Here is a 12,969-nt window from a genome sequence, read left to right on the forward strand (position 1 = left end):
TTTCTCAACGTTGTGGTGGCACTTGCTCACCACCGAGTGGAGCACGTTCGTCAACAACAAGAAGCTCATCACTGGGGACTCCGTCGTGTTCATGAAGAACTCCACTGGGGTTTGTTCGTCGTGGTTCGCGCTTTGCTCTTGGGGGGTCTCACCTCCACCATTGTTTTCCCATGAAAAAGAGACTATTACTTTTGAAAATATATTATGTCTGTTGGCTTTACAATTAAAGGCAGTGATTTGGTAGATCAGGGTTGGGATTGGTTGTACATCGTGTTTGTACTATATTTTTATGTTTTTTTGTCAATTTTGGGGACGAATTTGCTATTGGATTGATAGTTTTTTTTAATGTTTTTTTGCGTTAAATTCCATCATCGACAACAAAGAATTTTGGATGTTGTTTTCATCTTGTGGTTGTTATTAGTTCTGAGTTTTGAGGAATTTATGCTTGCTAATTTCTTGATTGTGTTGTTCCATTTCTGGTGTTTGAGATTTCCTGGTGTTGGTGTTCTATTTCTTGTGTTCCATTAGTGCATAAACATCAGGTGTGAGGAAGAAGATAAAGACAATTTGGTCTAAGTTTTTTTATTAATCGCGCATGTGCATGATACATGACCCCTTGAGGATAACAAAAAAAAAATTAGTAAAAACTAGGAGAAGTTTTTGTAGGGATCCAACAACAAGAGGTGTATAAGGGGTGCAAGTGTAACAAAATTACAAAAATTAGGAGAGATTTCTGTGGGAATTTAACAATAAGGGGGTGTCAATGTAATAAGTCATAAACTTAGGAGAGACAAATATAATTTGTTGAATAATTAAATATAACACTTTATAGTAAAAACTAAAACTTCAGATTTTTTAACCTTTGAGAAAACTGTTATTCTCATGCAAGCTTCACCATGCCAATTTGTGATGATACAGGCTAGAAAGTACATAGTTGGGACTCACCTTTGTGTGTGCATTGAGCCTAAGACATTAGCCATAACATAACCAGTCCTTTTCTGTTCCCTTTGTTTCTCTTTCATAATTTTGGCTTTACAACGCACATTGTGGGCCATTAACCATTTCCTAGTGAATGCCGGTGGTTTTGACGGTTAGACGCTCCCACGCGTATTATCTGACTTGAGAGACACAACTAGTGTCCACACATTTCGTATCTCTCCTATCTTAATCACTAGTCACTTACTACCACCCCATTGACCATGCAATGCAATTCCCCACTTCAGGGAATGGGAATTTCTCATATTCTAAGTTTTAATTTTTCATTTTTTATCATATATTTTTTCATTCTCTTTCAGCTAAACCAACAATTGAGCAATGCTGTATATTTTTTTTCCAAACATGAAGTATTTTCTAACAGAAGGTAAAGAGTCTTACTCACTTCAACTGAAATTCATTTTAAAAAAATATTATTTTGTATTGATGGACTTCACGATCAAATCCTTAGCCATATGCTTAAAATATGATTATCTTTATATGATGTTCTGATAAGAAAAATGAACAAGACACCCAATACTATTGAGCAAGATGTCAATGACATTAAGAATGTTGGACTCACTCAAAAGATTACTACATAGGCATTTTTAATCTTTTTAAACATTTTCTTTATTACTCTCTTCATTTCTTTTTAATTGTCGGATTATTGTTTTCATTTATTTTTGGTTTGCAAAGTTTAATTACTCTTTTATTAATTATATTCTTGTTTTCTAATTTTTAATTATTTTACACATGTATTTATTGTGGAGTAAAAATAAAAGGGAGTAAAATAGAAAATTCTACAATTATTTTATTAGAATTAAATAAAATTTCTAGTATAATATTTATTGAGTTCTATGTAAAAATATTAAAAGAAAGATGAAAAGAAATGAAGTTAATGTTAATTAAAATTCATAAAATCGTGTTTAAAAATGGTCATATAAGAAATGAAACTTAATGTGATTTCAATATTTTTTTTAAAAAAAAAACTTATGTGTTTTCATGAGTATCAGTGAATTTCATTAAATAATAAAGAATACTCTCCTCATTCTTATATATAGATCTAATTATCTAATTCGTTAAGATTAAAAAATTGGTTGGTTTAGTTAATAATAATAAATTTTTCTTAAATTTATATATTTTTTTAAAATTATCTTTGTCATTAATATTTATCTCTCTTCTAATGGTTTGTCAATACATTCTTTTTCTTCTTTTAACGAAGAGTATTTCTAGTTTAAAAATAATTAATGTAAAGAATAATATAGAATGAGTCTTATAAAAATAAACAAATATTATTTTAAACTTAAGGTCTTATAAATAAGAACGAAATGAGTATCTTAAAGTGTTAACATACTAACATTTTTCAATCAAGGTTGAATTCCTATTACCGTTGGTGAACATGACCAAGCCTTCTTTATTTTGATATACTCATGACAAGTCATATGGCTACCTCGACATGCATATTCTAACTTTGAAATTTATGTAAGGTAGGTTAAAAGCACCTACCTTGAACACAAGTTAATTCTATACATTGGTCACTTGGAACTATAATTCTCTTGTTGTCATGATATTTATGAAGGGTAAATAAAAAGACAATCATGGTTATTAGTTAAGGGACGCTTCTACAAGGAATCCAACCATTATGTAACATCAATTTTTGTTTAAAATTGGTTGACTATTCATTTCTTTATAATTGTCGTATAAGAAGAAAAAAATTATCTTAAAATAATAATAATTATTTTAGTTTTTAATATAACATAAATTATTTTTTTTACTTATATTTCTTATGATATTAATAATAGGCACCATGGCTTTTTTTCGTTTCCTATAATTTTCACAATAAATATTTTTTTTCTTTTAGTTCCTTAATCAATGCCCTGAGGATATCGGGTACAAAAACAAAAAAAAATGAATTTATGATAATAAGGTTTATTTTGTAAAATTATTATTCTCTTTCATCTATATATAATTTTTCTTAATCTATGTAAATTAACCTATAAAGACAATTATAATGAAATGGGAGAGTAGTAGTTTTTGTTCTCCTTTTTCATTTTAACTCCAATGATATTGGCATAGTCACTACACAGCCATGCATGATTAAACTTAAAGCATTTTAAAATCACAAATCACTTTAAAAATTATCTTAAAAAAATCACTAAAATTATATAACTTTTTGAAAATTTCATATGACTATTATTTAATCTTAACTATTTATGATAAGATTCAATAATCAATATTTATATTTTTCATTTTCACATAAATATTATTTTTATTTCTTATTTTAAGAAAATTAAACAAATAATATTTTATTTTCTTTTTAAAATTTTATATAAGTATTGTAAATGAAGTAGTACTATTTACAAACGAAAGGTTGAACATTAAATAAAAAACAAACGTGAAATAAGAAATGAGCCTATTAGACCTCTTTTTTATGTTTCACATACATTTTAGTTACTTTTCATATTTATTTTTATTAGCTAAAAATCTCATTTGCATGTTAGGTAAAACAAGTTTTTTTTTATAGCTTCTAACGTTTTTTAAAACGTTATTTCAAGTAGCGTTTTTTAAAACACTAGCTTATAGTTTTTCATATATTCTTCCACTTTTATCCTCGATATATTTATTTATTTTCCTTGTTATTTTTTTAAATAAATCATGATTTTTTTATTTTTTTGTCATTTTACACTTTTCAGCTACTCCAACAATTAATTTTACTAAACATTTCTAATTTAATAAGTTAGTTTTTCAACTTTCAGCTACCTGCTAGTTTTCCAGCTAATTTTGTCGAGCGTATCCTTTATCAAAATGGTAATTTTGCAAAACTATTTATCAATATTCACACATATAAGCATATGACCAGCTTAAGGTTAAAACAACTAAAGTCTATGCTTTAGGCCACCAAACAAAAAACAAAATTGTCATTAGTGTCAATTTTTTTCTTTTGAAGAGTTGACACACAAGGTGATGCCTTGTGTATTGACTATATATTTAAAAAGGAGTATATCAAAGTGCGCCTCTTGCTACTGGACACATGAAAAACACAAGGCGCCACACTCCTAAATCCTAGTTGACGAAAATACTTTTACTGGTAAAAGTTTTCTAGAACACCCATACTAATAAATAATTTTGTGAAATTATCTATTTTGGTAAAAAAAAATTAAAAGTCAACATATGGAATCATTGTTATATTATTTTTATAGACTAATGTTAATTTGTTAGTTTCATTAAAAATGTCACGTGTAGAAATTCAAATATGTGACCTCTCCCTCTCTTCCTATCTTCTCCCTTCACCTTTCCCTGACCAGTAATTCAACCTTATGTCTCTCAATATCATTGATATATGATAGAATGCAAAGACAAATATTCCAAATGCAGGGTCTTTAGGGATGGATTTGGACTTATCAAAGATCAAATCCATCATATCAACAAAGCACCAATGTGTACAAAAAGTTGATAGCTTTTGCATCTACTTCTTTTGAAAATTTCTCATATTTTGATTTTCAATCGATAAGGGTATCTTCTTTTTGGTTAAATAAAAAAAATGATTATTTTTCATGCAAATCTATATGTGAACAGCAAGTGGTGGTAGAAGATTTAATTTTGTAAAAATGGATTTAACTTGTTAGATTCGGCAAATTAGTTGAAAAACTAACTGAATGCTTAAAAATTAATTGAAAGTCTGAAAACGAGCTAATAGCTAAACACCTTTAAGTTATCTTGTTAAATTATAAGTGTTTGATAAAACTATTTGTTGAAGATTCTAAAAAAGGTAAAATGACAAAAAATAGATATATTTATATGATATTTTTAATATAACTTCAATTTTATTTTATAGATAAAAATATCTTTTGAGGTGTTATACTTTTATTTTTTTAATTAATTTTAAACTATTTTAATTTTTTATTTATAGATGAATTATTTTCACTACATTTTTAGTTTCAATTTTTTTCATATTATATCCTACTATTAATCTTACTATATATCTTAAAATATTTTTAATTAAATTTAAAATAAAGTATAAAAATACACGCTTAAGTAGATTTTATAATTTTATTATATTAATTTTCATAATAGTTAAAAAATTATCTAATATAAAATTATTCAAAAATAATGTAAAAATAAAATAAATATAATGTTTATCATTGTCAATTATGTGAAATATAACATTGAAATAATAAATTAAATATTATAAATAGTAAAATAGTTAAAAGTGTGATATAAAACTATGTAGAAGGAATGAGTGAAAAAATAAATAATAAAATACTATTTTATTTAAAAAGAGTAGTAATAAATTTAATAAATATTTTAAAAATAAATAAATAATAAAATATAAAAAGTTAAAAAGCTGACATCTTAAAAAATATTCTTTAAGTAGTATTTTTTAAAAAGAGAAAAAAATTATACACCAACATTATAAAACTTTTTACACACTCATTGAATCACAATCCACCATATATAATAATTTGCTAACATTTAAAAATAATTATCTTAAAATAATTTAAAATAATAATTTGTCATTAAATAACAATACAAAACAGTTTTACACCTTAAACTCTTTCAAAAAGATATTAAAAATTACTAAAAAAAATTGTTTATCATTCAACCACTTATCCCTCACTCCTCTACGCTTTCTTTTGTCACAGAAGAGATATCGGAGACTATTTGGCAAGTTACTTGAAAACTTGTTTTAACTTTTTTGCTATGTTTGAAATTTGTTGAACTTTCGATCAGGTAAGCAATCTCATCCCATGAACTTTTATTCATAATATATCAAATCTAAAGCACTTAACGTGGGAGACGATAATGACGTGTTAGTAACTTTATGTTTTATTTTTTATATCAGTACTTTATGTTTTATTTAATTGTTAGTTCAAGCCTTAGTGATTGTCTTCTTTCGAGTTTCATATTTGTTTTTTTCTAGTTATATATTTTGTAAGTTGAAACACAATTGTCATATTAAACGTTGCCATAACTCATGCGTTTGAAATAAAATTACCTTACATGACTTTTATATTTCTGGTTTCAAATGTAAAGTGTATATATATATTTTTTTTATCTAAGAAGTATACAGTAAAAGTTATTAGCTCTGTGTGCCTAACATCGAAGCTTTTCCGAGAAGAAGCCATGGTATTTTTGTCTTCCCTCTATCCAGTTTCGTTCTTGAATTTCCTTTTAAATGAAATCATCTTTAATTTGTACTTTTCTTATTTAAGAAAAGCTTGAAAGAACTTTCCACAGAGCTTATTTAAACTTATAATAACAACTTATTGAATAAGTATTTGAACTTATGACAACTTATTGAAACATCTGTGATAATGCTTATTTCAGTAAATTTCATGATCAAATATGAAACAGAAACTATCTTGTGACAACTTATTGAATAAATATTTAATTAAACAGTTCACACAAATGCTACATTAATAGAAAAATAGTGTATAAATTAATTTATCATAAATTAAAGACTCCTTGTTTTGTACTTTCTAATAATTTGTTGAATTAAATCTACTTTTAATTATTTAAGATTAAAATATACTTTTAGTCTCTTCATCTTTGTTTTTTTATTTAAGTTTTGCCGTTATATATTGATTGATATGTATATTTATATGCACTTTCATGAGATCGACACAGGTTATGAGATTGGTTTGTTATTCACAAATCGATTGAAAATTAAATCAACGATTTTTTTTTGTTTTTTTAAATATTTTTCGTAGATTTTTTAAGTTAAAAGTTTTTTATTTTATTTTAATTCTTTAAAGTGACGGTTAGATTTATTTGTATTTCATTCATCTACCATATTAACTTTATTTTTTTGGGGGAAAAATGTAAATTATATTAAACCCAAAATGATACAATAATAAACGAAAATAAAAAACCTCCATAATAAAAAAGACCTATATCAAGATGCTAAAACAAATACAACATGTGCGCTTATTAACTTCATCACATATGACAAACTACTAGAGATGTCAAATTAAATGAGCATTTTTTCACATTAGCCAAAATTAATACTCATTATTGTTGAAAATGAATGGAAAGACCAATTTTATTAAAGATATGTTAAAAAAGTGTATTGTAAAAGTGTGAGCCATTGATAAATTGGTCCATAAAAAATGAAAAATTCAAATTCAATTTCTAAATGTGAAAAAATGTAACAAATTAGTCCTCTAGACAATGAACGTTACGTCTTAATGATAAAATAATCTTATAAATTTAATAACATGATTAATTTATTGTACTTTTTGCATTTGAAAATTCAGTCCTTCACACTTTTTCAGAAATAAACTACTAGAGATGTCAAATTAAATGAACATTTTTTCACATTAGCCAAAATTAATACTCATTATTGTTGAAAATGAATGGAAAGACCAATTTTATTAAAGATATGTTAAAAAATTGTATTGTAAAAGTGTGAGCCATTCATAAATTGGTCCATAAAAAATAAAAAATTCAAATTCAATTTCTGAATGTGAAAAAATGTAACAAATTAGTCCTCTAGACAATAAACGTTACAATTTAATGATAAAATAATTTTACAAATTTAATGACATGATTAATTTATCGCATTTTTTGCATTTGAAAATTCAGTCTTTCACACTTTTTTAGAGATAAATTTGACTATTTTTTCTTTAAAAAAAAAATACTAAAATGAAACTTTTTGAAGATGGCTCCCTCGTTAAGGCCCACCAACGTAGGGTTGAGGAGTTGTCATTTCCTCCTATACTACAGGTAACATACAGAGCAGCACATCAAACGAAATTTGCTGTCTTTTGGGAAGGTTGAGTGCTCCATTTGAGAGCAGCATCTTAAATGCCCACGTGAACATAACGCCCCCTTGTGCTTAGGCCCTCTCTCTCTCTCTCTCTCACACACACACACACACATTAGTTTTATTCTTGTGCTTCCCATGTTTCATCTTAGTATATATTTTTATCATCAAGATTTATAAGTTAAATATGATTTGGTGGTCCACCTTCCATAATAAAGGGTTGTGATAAAAGCTAGGATCTCTGAATTGCATCAACCACCCAAGTCCACTCCACTCTAAACAACCAACCTTCACTTAAAAACACATGCACCCTGCCCTTTAGTGTCAAACTTAAACATATAAAGCCAGCAAACTTAAATGCCATAACCACTTGCTTCCCAATCTCAAGATCATGCCATCTTTTCCTACTTCTCCCCAATTGAATAAATGACAATTCATTCTCAAGACTGTTATCATTGTAAGTAATGTTTGGATAAACTTCTCTATAACTCTAAATATTTATAGGAAAAAATTAAAAGAAAATGAAAAATTGAAACTCTCACATAAACTTAAAATCAACTTATGCACTTGACTAGAATAACTTCTCCTAAAAATTAAGGCATATAAGTTAATTTTAGCTTATAAAAAAAACCTCATTGCATTTTACTTTTCTTATTGTACTTTCCTACAAGTGTTTAGGAAGATGTTTATCCAAACAAAACCTATTAACCTAATTAATTCAGTGTGCGTAGGAAACAAAAAAGGCTATGACAATATGGGAATAACAGAAAAAATGGGAAATTTTATTGATTAAATGGCTAAGACATAATAATAATAATAATAACAACAACATATTCATCCTCAATTCACCAACCATTAGGTACCCACCACTCATCCTATCTCCCTCTAAGGCTTTCCAGTGTTTGGTATATAATCAACACATATATACATGTACAGAATCCTCCTCTAGCAGCAGACCAACCCCTCCTCTCCCTTTTGTCTATCTATCTTAAAGGTAAATATAAACTGACAATTTAATCAATTGTACAGACATAAAAATCTCCCTTTTTTTCACCCATAAGGAAACTGGGGATACAAGAAAAGCTGGTCTACATGAACTGAAAAGGAGAAGACTAAAGAAAATTGACAGAGGGAAAGTTGGAGGAACATGGAACCAGAAAGTAATTAGGAATGAATGAATAAATAACAACTGCAAAAGGAACTAGATTATGTCCTGGTTCCACGGGCACTGGCTGCTAACAAGATTATTATGTGGTTTCTGAATGTCACAAGTATCAAAAGACCATTTTGTGAGGGGATCATAAGACTGGATGAACTGTGGAGAGTTGCGCAGCTTGTTCAAGCGGCGGGGTAGAAATGGAGTATACATCAGAAGCAGTACAAGGTCAAGAGTTCTACAAGCTGTAATGCCTAATGGAGTGTTCCAACATATCATGACTAGGACATATAATTTCCTTCACTTGACTGCCATTTTTATAGATCTTGAAGGTTGGTACAACCCTAACATTCTCAGCAGCAGCGACTGCGGGGCTTGTTTGAATATTCACCTTTGATCAAATCAAACACAAAATTGAAAGCATAAGAAAACCACCACAATGATTTGTTTTATCTCTAATTATCAAAATATCATGGAGGCAAGTCAAAAACACCATATGAAAGAACTACCTTGAGGAAGTTAATAGATGGATTACGACTGCATAGTGTATTCACCAATGGCGATATCTGCTTACATTGCAAGTTTGACGCAGTTTCAAAATGGACAACAGAAACACCTGAAGAATTAGAGTTTAATATCAGAAGATTTGCAAAATAACCAATCAGTAAAATGAGTTGCAGAAACTTTTCCATTTTGATTACCTGGTAAAGATATTGCCGCTCTAAACTGCTCAAGACCTGATATGTCCTCCACTTCACCACCAAACTTTAAATTATGCACTTCTTCCCCACGTGATTTCTTTAATGCTACTTGCGCATGAAACAGATTTTCGGCAACTTCATTGTCATCTGGTAGTTCTCTCCGCAAAAGCTCATAATCTGTTACTGCTTCTTCCCACCTTTCTAACTGCATAACAAGACAAGGGGTGACACCATTTACCTGTATGGCAACATACTGTATCAAAAGGAATAGGAAGTCAATTTACCTTGCTATTTGAGGCAGCCCTTCGAAGAATGGCTTTAGTGTAATCAGGTTGGATGTGTAAAGCTTGATTGCAGTCTTCAATTGATCTTTCCCATTGCCCAAGCTTAAACCAACATGCTGCTCTATTGCAATAGAGGATAGAGTTTGAAGGGTCGAGCCTCAAACCTTCCCCATATGCCGAGCATGCCTCAGTGAACCTTTCTGATTTAAAAAGATCATTACCACGCAATCGAGCTCTAGCAACCATCCTCACATTGTTGAGCAAAACAGCAACTTCAACGTTTCGGGGGTCAATCTGACTAGCTTTCTCAGCAGTTGTAACTGCGTTCTCAAACCTGCAACATATCCATCATCCATTCTCACTGCAACGGATACCTTTTCCAGATTAGATTTCTGACAAAGCTTACAGTATATGAACTCACCTTCCAAAAGCCATCTCAATCTGAGCTCTAACGAAGAAGCAATAAGCCTCAGAAAACATCCCAAAAAATCTTGCCTGTGATAAGGAACCAGGATGTGGCTTGCTTTTGGGAATCCATGATATACATGATTCAGCATCATCAATCTGGTGTAGCTTGAGAAGGGCTTCTGCTCTACACATAAAGAGCTGTAAATTCAATTTCCAACCAGTTCAGACATCTTTCACACTTTCCACACCTCAATAACATAGTCAATTCAACTCTCACGATCAAAATGTACCTGAACACAAGAGTCTGCTCCAGCAGCAACAGCAGCATCAACCTCCCTCAGTACACCTTTCCAATCTCGTATCCTCCGTACATCGCCACATTTGTTAATATGCTTTTCCACAATTTGCAACTTCTGCAACTCAGCAGGATCCAGCTGCAGGCCAGGATAACAAAGGTGCTTCCTAGCATCCTCAACCTGTCCTAACCTGTCACATTTCAGATATTATTCACCACACAACTTTCACATCACTAACACACCACATACAATGTAAAAAGCAACAAATCCTAAATACATTACAACAAAAAGACATCTAATCCAACATTGTGGTAACTAACTAACTAACTAAGAAACATTCATTAATTTCAAATCAACTCTTATTACTCAATTAATAAATTCACATAAGAAAAAGTGTTTCCAGACTTGTTTTCCTACATCATTCACTTCCCTTCAACTCATTTTCAACCAAGGTTACAAATTTCAGTTGCAATCCTGGTATTGCAGAAAGTTGCTGACAAATATGGCCTCCGAAACCCCAAAAAACCTTGTCATTGATAGAAATTACGGTCGTTTTCTGAAAATCTGGTATCAACTAAACTCAATTTTGTCACATCAAAAGCAACAACTTTGTCATCAAAATTGTTGATTTCCAACCAAGGTTTTAAATTGTTGTCAATAAATCCTTGATAATATCGCAGACAAATGCAGCAATAGAAACCCCAAAAACCTTGACATTGCAGCCAGAATCACACACAGGCCAAAATCAGGGTTTTTATTTAAAACCTTGCTACCATCAAACGCTCATCCATAACACACACACTAGGATTCACCTGAGAAACAACATTGCCAAGCGCTGATGCGCCCTCCCATAATTAGGATCCAACCCCACAGCCTCCTCACACGCCTTCACCGCCTCCGGCAACCGTCCTAAACCGGTCAACGCCGCCGCACGGTTGCTCCGGTAAGCGGCATTGCCGGGAGACATTGCAATTGCTCGATCATACAAACACAACGCCTCAACAAAGTGCCCTCTCTTATACTCTTCATTCCCAATCCTCTTCACCTCCTCCGGATCCACGCCCTTCGCCGATTCGCCAGCGATCCTCACATCACCACCACCACCGCCGCCGCCGCCGCCACCTTTTCCACCTCGCATTATGCTCCCGTGGCCGTAATTCCCCGTGCCGGAGCCCAGAACATCCGACCTGGAGCTCCGGCTTGGCGCCACGGCCGCGGTCGCCGCCTTGAGAACCCTTCCGGACGGGCAGATGTTCCCGGCCGGGAGAACGTTCAGCGGCGGAGAATTGACAGCGGAGGAGGACGACGAAGGAGATCTCTGGCTTTGACCCGAATTGGATCTCCGGTGACCCGGTTTCGAAACCCGGGTCGGACTATTGGTCTCGCTCGACCCAGACAACTCACCAGAATGAGATCTCTTCGAAACCGCGTTATTGTTTCCGTTCCGACCCGAACCGGACCCGGTCGAGCCGCTGCTAGTGCTCGTGCTACTGCTACTCGTTGTGGTGGGCGCACTGTGGTGCTGACGTGGCCGCAATGTTGAAACCGGCGAACTCAAATCGAGTTCTCGGAAATCGGGTTTGTTGTCGTCGGAGCAACTCAGTGAGTCGCGGAACCGCTCGGTGAGCCCTAACTCGGACGACACGGGTTTCTTCCCGGAATGTGACATGTTTTATTCTTTTTCTTCTTCTCACTCACTCGCTCGCTCACTAACCGAAACAACAAGAAGGGTATCTTAAAAATTTTTTTTTTCCTTTCTCTCTCTGTGAATTTGCAGCAGCAATGCCACAAGCGGTGATGGGGATCTCGTGAAACTGAAGAATGAATTGTTAGAGAGAGAAAATGGGGTGCGTTGTGTTGTGAAGTGTGGAAAGATATGCAGAGAGAGAGAGAGAGAATGGAGAAGAAGGAAGAAAGAAAGAAAGAAGAAAGAGAGAAGGGAAGAAAGAGGTGAGCTTTTATTTTCTTTTGCTTGAGCTTCACCTGCTGCTTCACGAGACAGCTTTCTCTCTCTCACTCTCTCTCTCTCACTCTCTCTCTCTTCTATCTTCTTTCTTTCTTTCTCTTTCTCTCTCTATTTTTTCGTCTTTCTTATACACTGTTCCTCAATTATCATTACTTCCTTTTTCTTTTTCTTTTTTTGTTTTTGTTTTCTTGCCATTTTTTTTTCTGTCAGTGCCAGCAATTATTCTGGAATTCTGAAAGGAATAATATATTAGATTAAATTAATCTTTTATTTTATAATAAATATAAAACAATTTAATTTTTTTTTACCAAATATTAAATTTATTTATATAATTATTTTTACAAAATTGTTTTTAATTTTTAAAATTAAAAAAATAAAGATAAAGAATAATATTTGATATTTTAAAAAATATTAAGGATC

At 31.5% G+C, this 12,969-nt stretch overlaps 1 protein-coding gene across 1 annotated transcript; it reads right to left on the reverse strand.

Moving 5' to 3' along the window:
* Positions 1-8,499: 8,499 nt before the first annotated feature.
* On the reverse strand, positions 8,500-12,644 carry LOC114416792 (TPR repeat-containing thioredoxin TTL1-like). Its single transcript, XM_028381804.1, has 7 exons — positions 11,396-12,644; positions 10,578-10,773; positions 10,301-10,485; positions 9,880-10,213; positions 9,596-9,800; positions 9,404-9,510; positions 8,500-9,285 (listed from the first exon to the last, which is right to left on the reverse strand). Exons 1-7 carry the CDS (start codon positions 12,250-12,252, stop codon positions 9,133-9,135), a joined length of 2,037 nt encoding a protein of 678 aa, XP_028237605.1. The 5' UTR covers positions 12,253-12,644; the 3' UTR covers positions 8,500-9,132.
* Between the last annotated feature and the right edge of the window lie 325 nt (positions 12,645-12,969).

Source organism: Glycine soja, chromosome 6, assembly GCF_004193775.1.
Source record: "Glycine soja cultivar W05 chromosome 6, ASM419377v2, whole genome shotgun sequence".
NCBI lineage: Eukaryota > Viridiplantae > Streptophyta > Magnoliopsida > Fabales > Fabaceae > Glycine > Glycine soja.

Excerpts from the sequence above, each read along its gene's own strand:
- LOC114416792 (XM_028381804.1), bottom strand. The coding sequence starts at position 12,252 with ATGTCACATTCCGGGAAGAAACCCGTGTCGTCCGAGTTAGGGCTCACC. Across the intron at positions 10,214-10,300 it reads ATTGAGATGGCTTTTGGAAG|GTTTGAGAACGCAGTTACAA; the intron begins GTGAGTTCATAT and ends GATATGTTGCAG. Across the intron at positions 9,511-9,595 it reads AGCGGCAATATCTTTACCAG|GTGTTTCTGTTGTCCATTTT; the intron begins GTAATCAAAATG and ends CTAATTCTTCAG.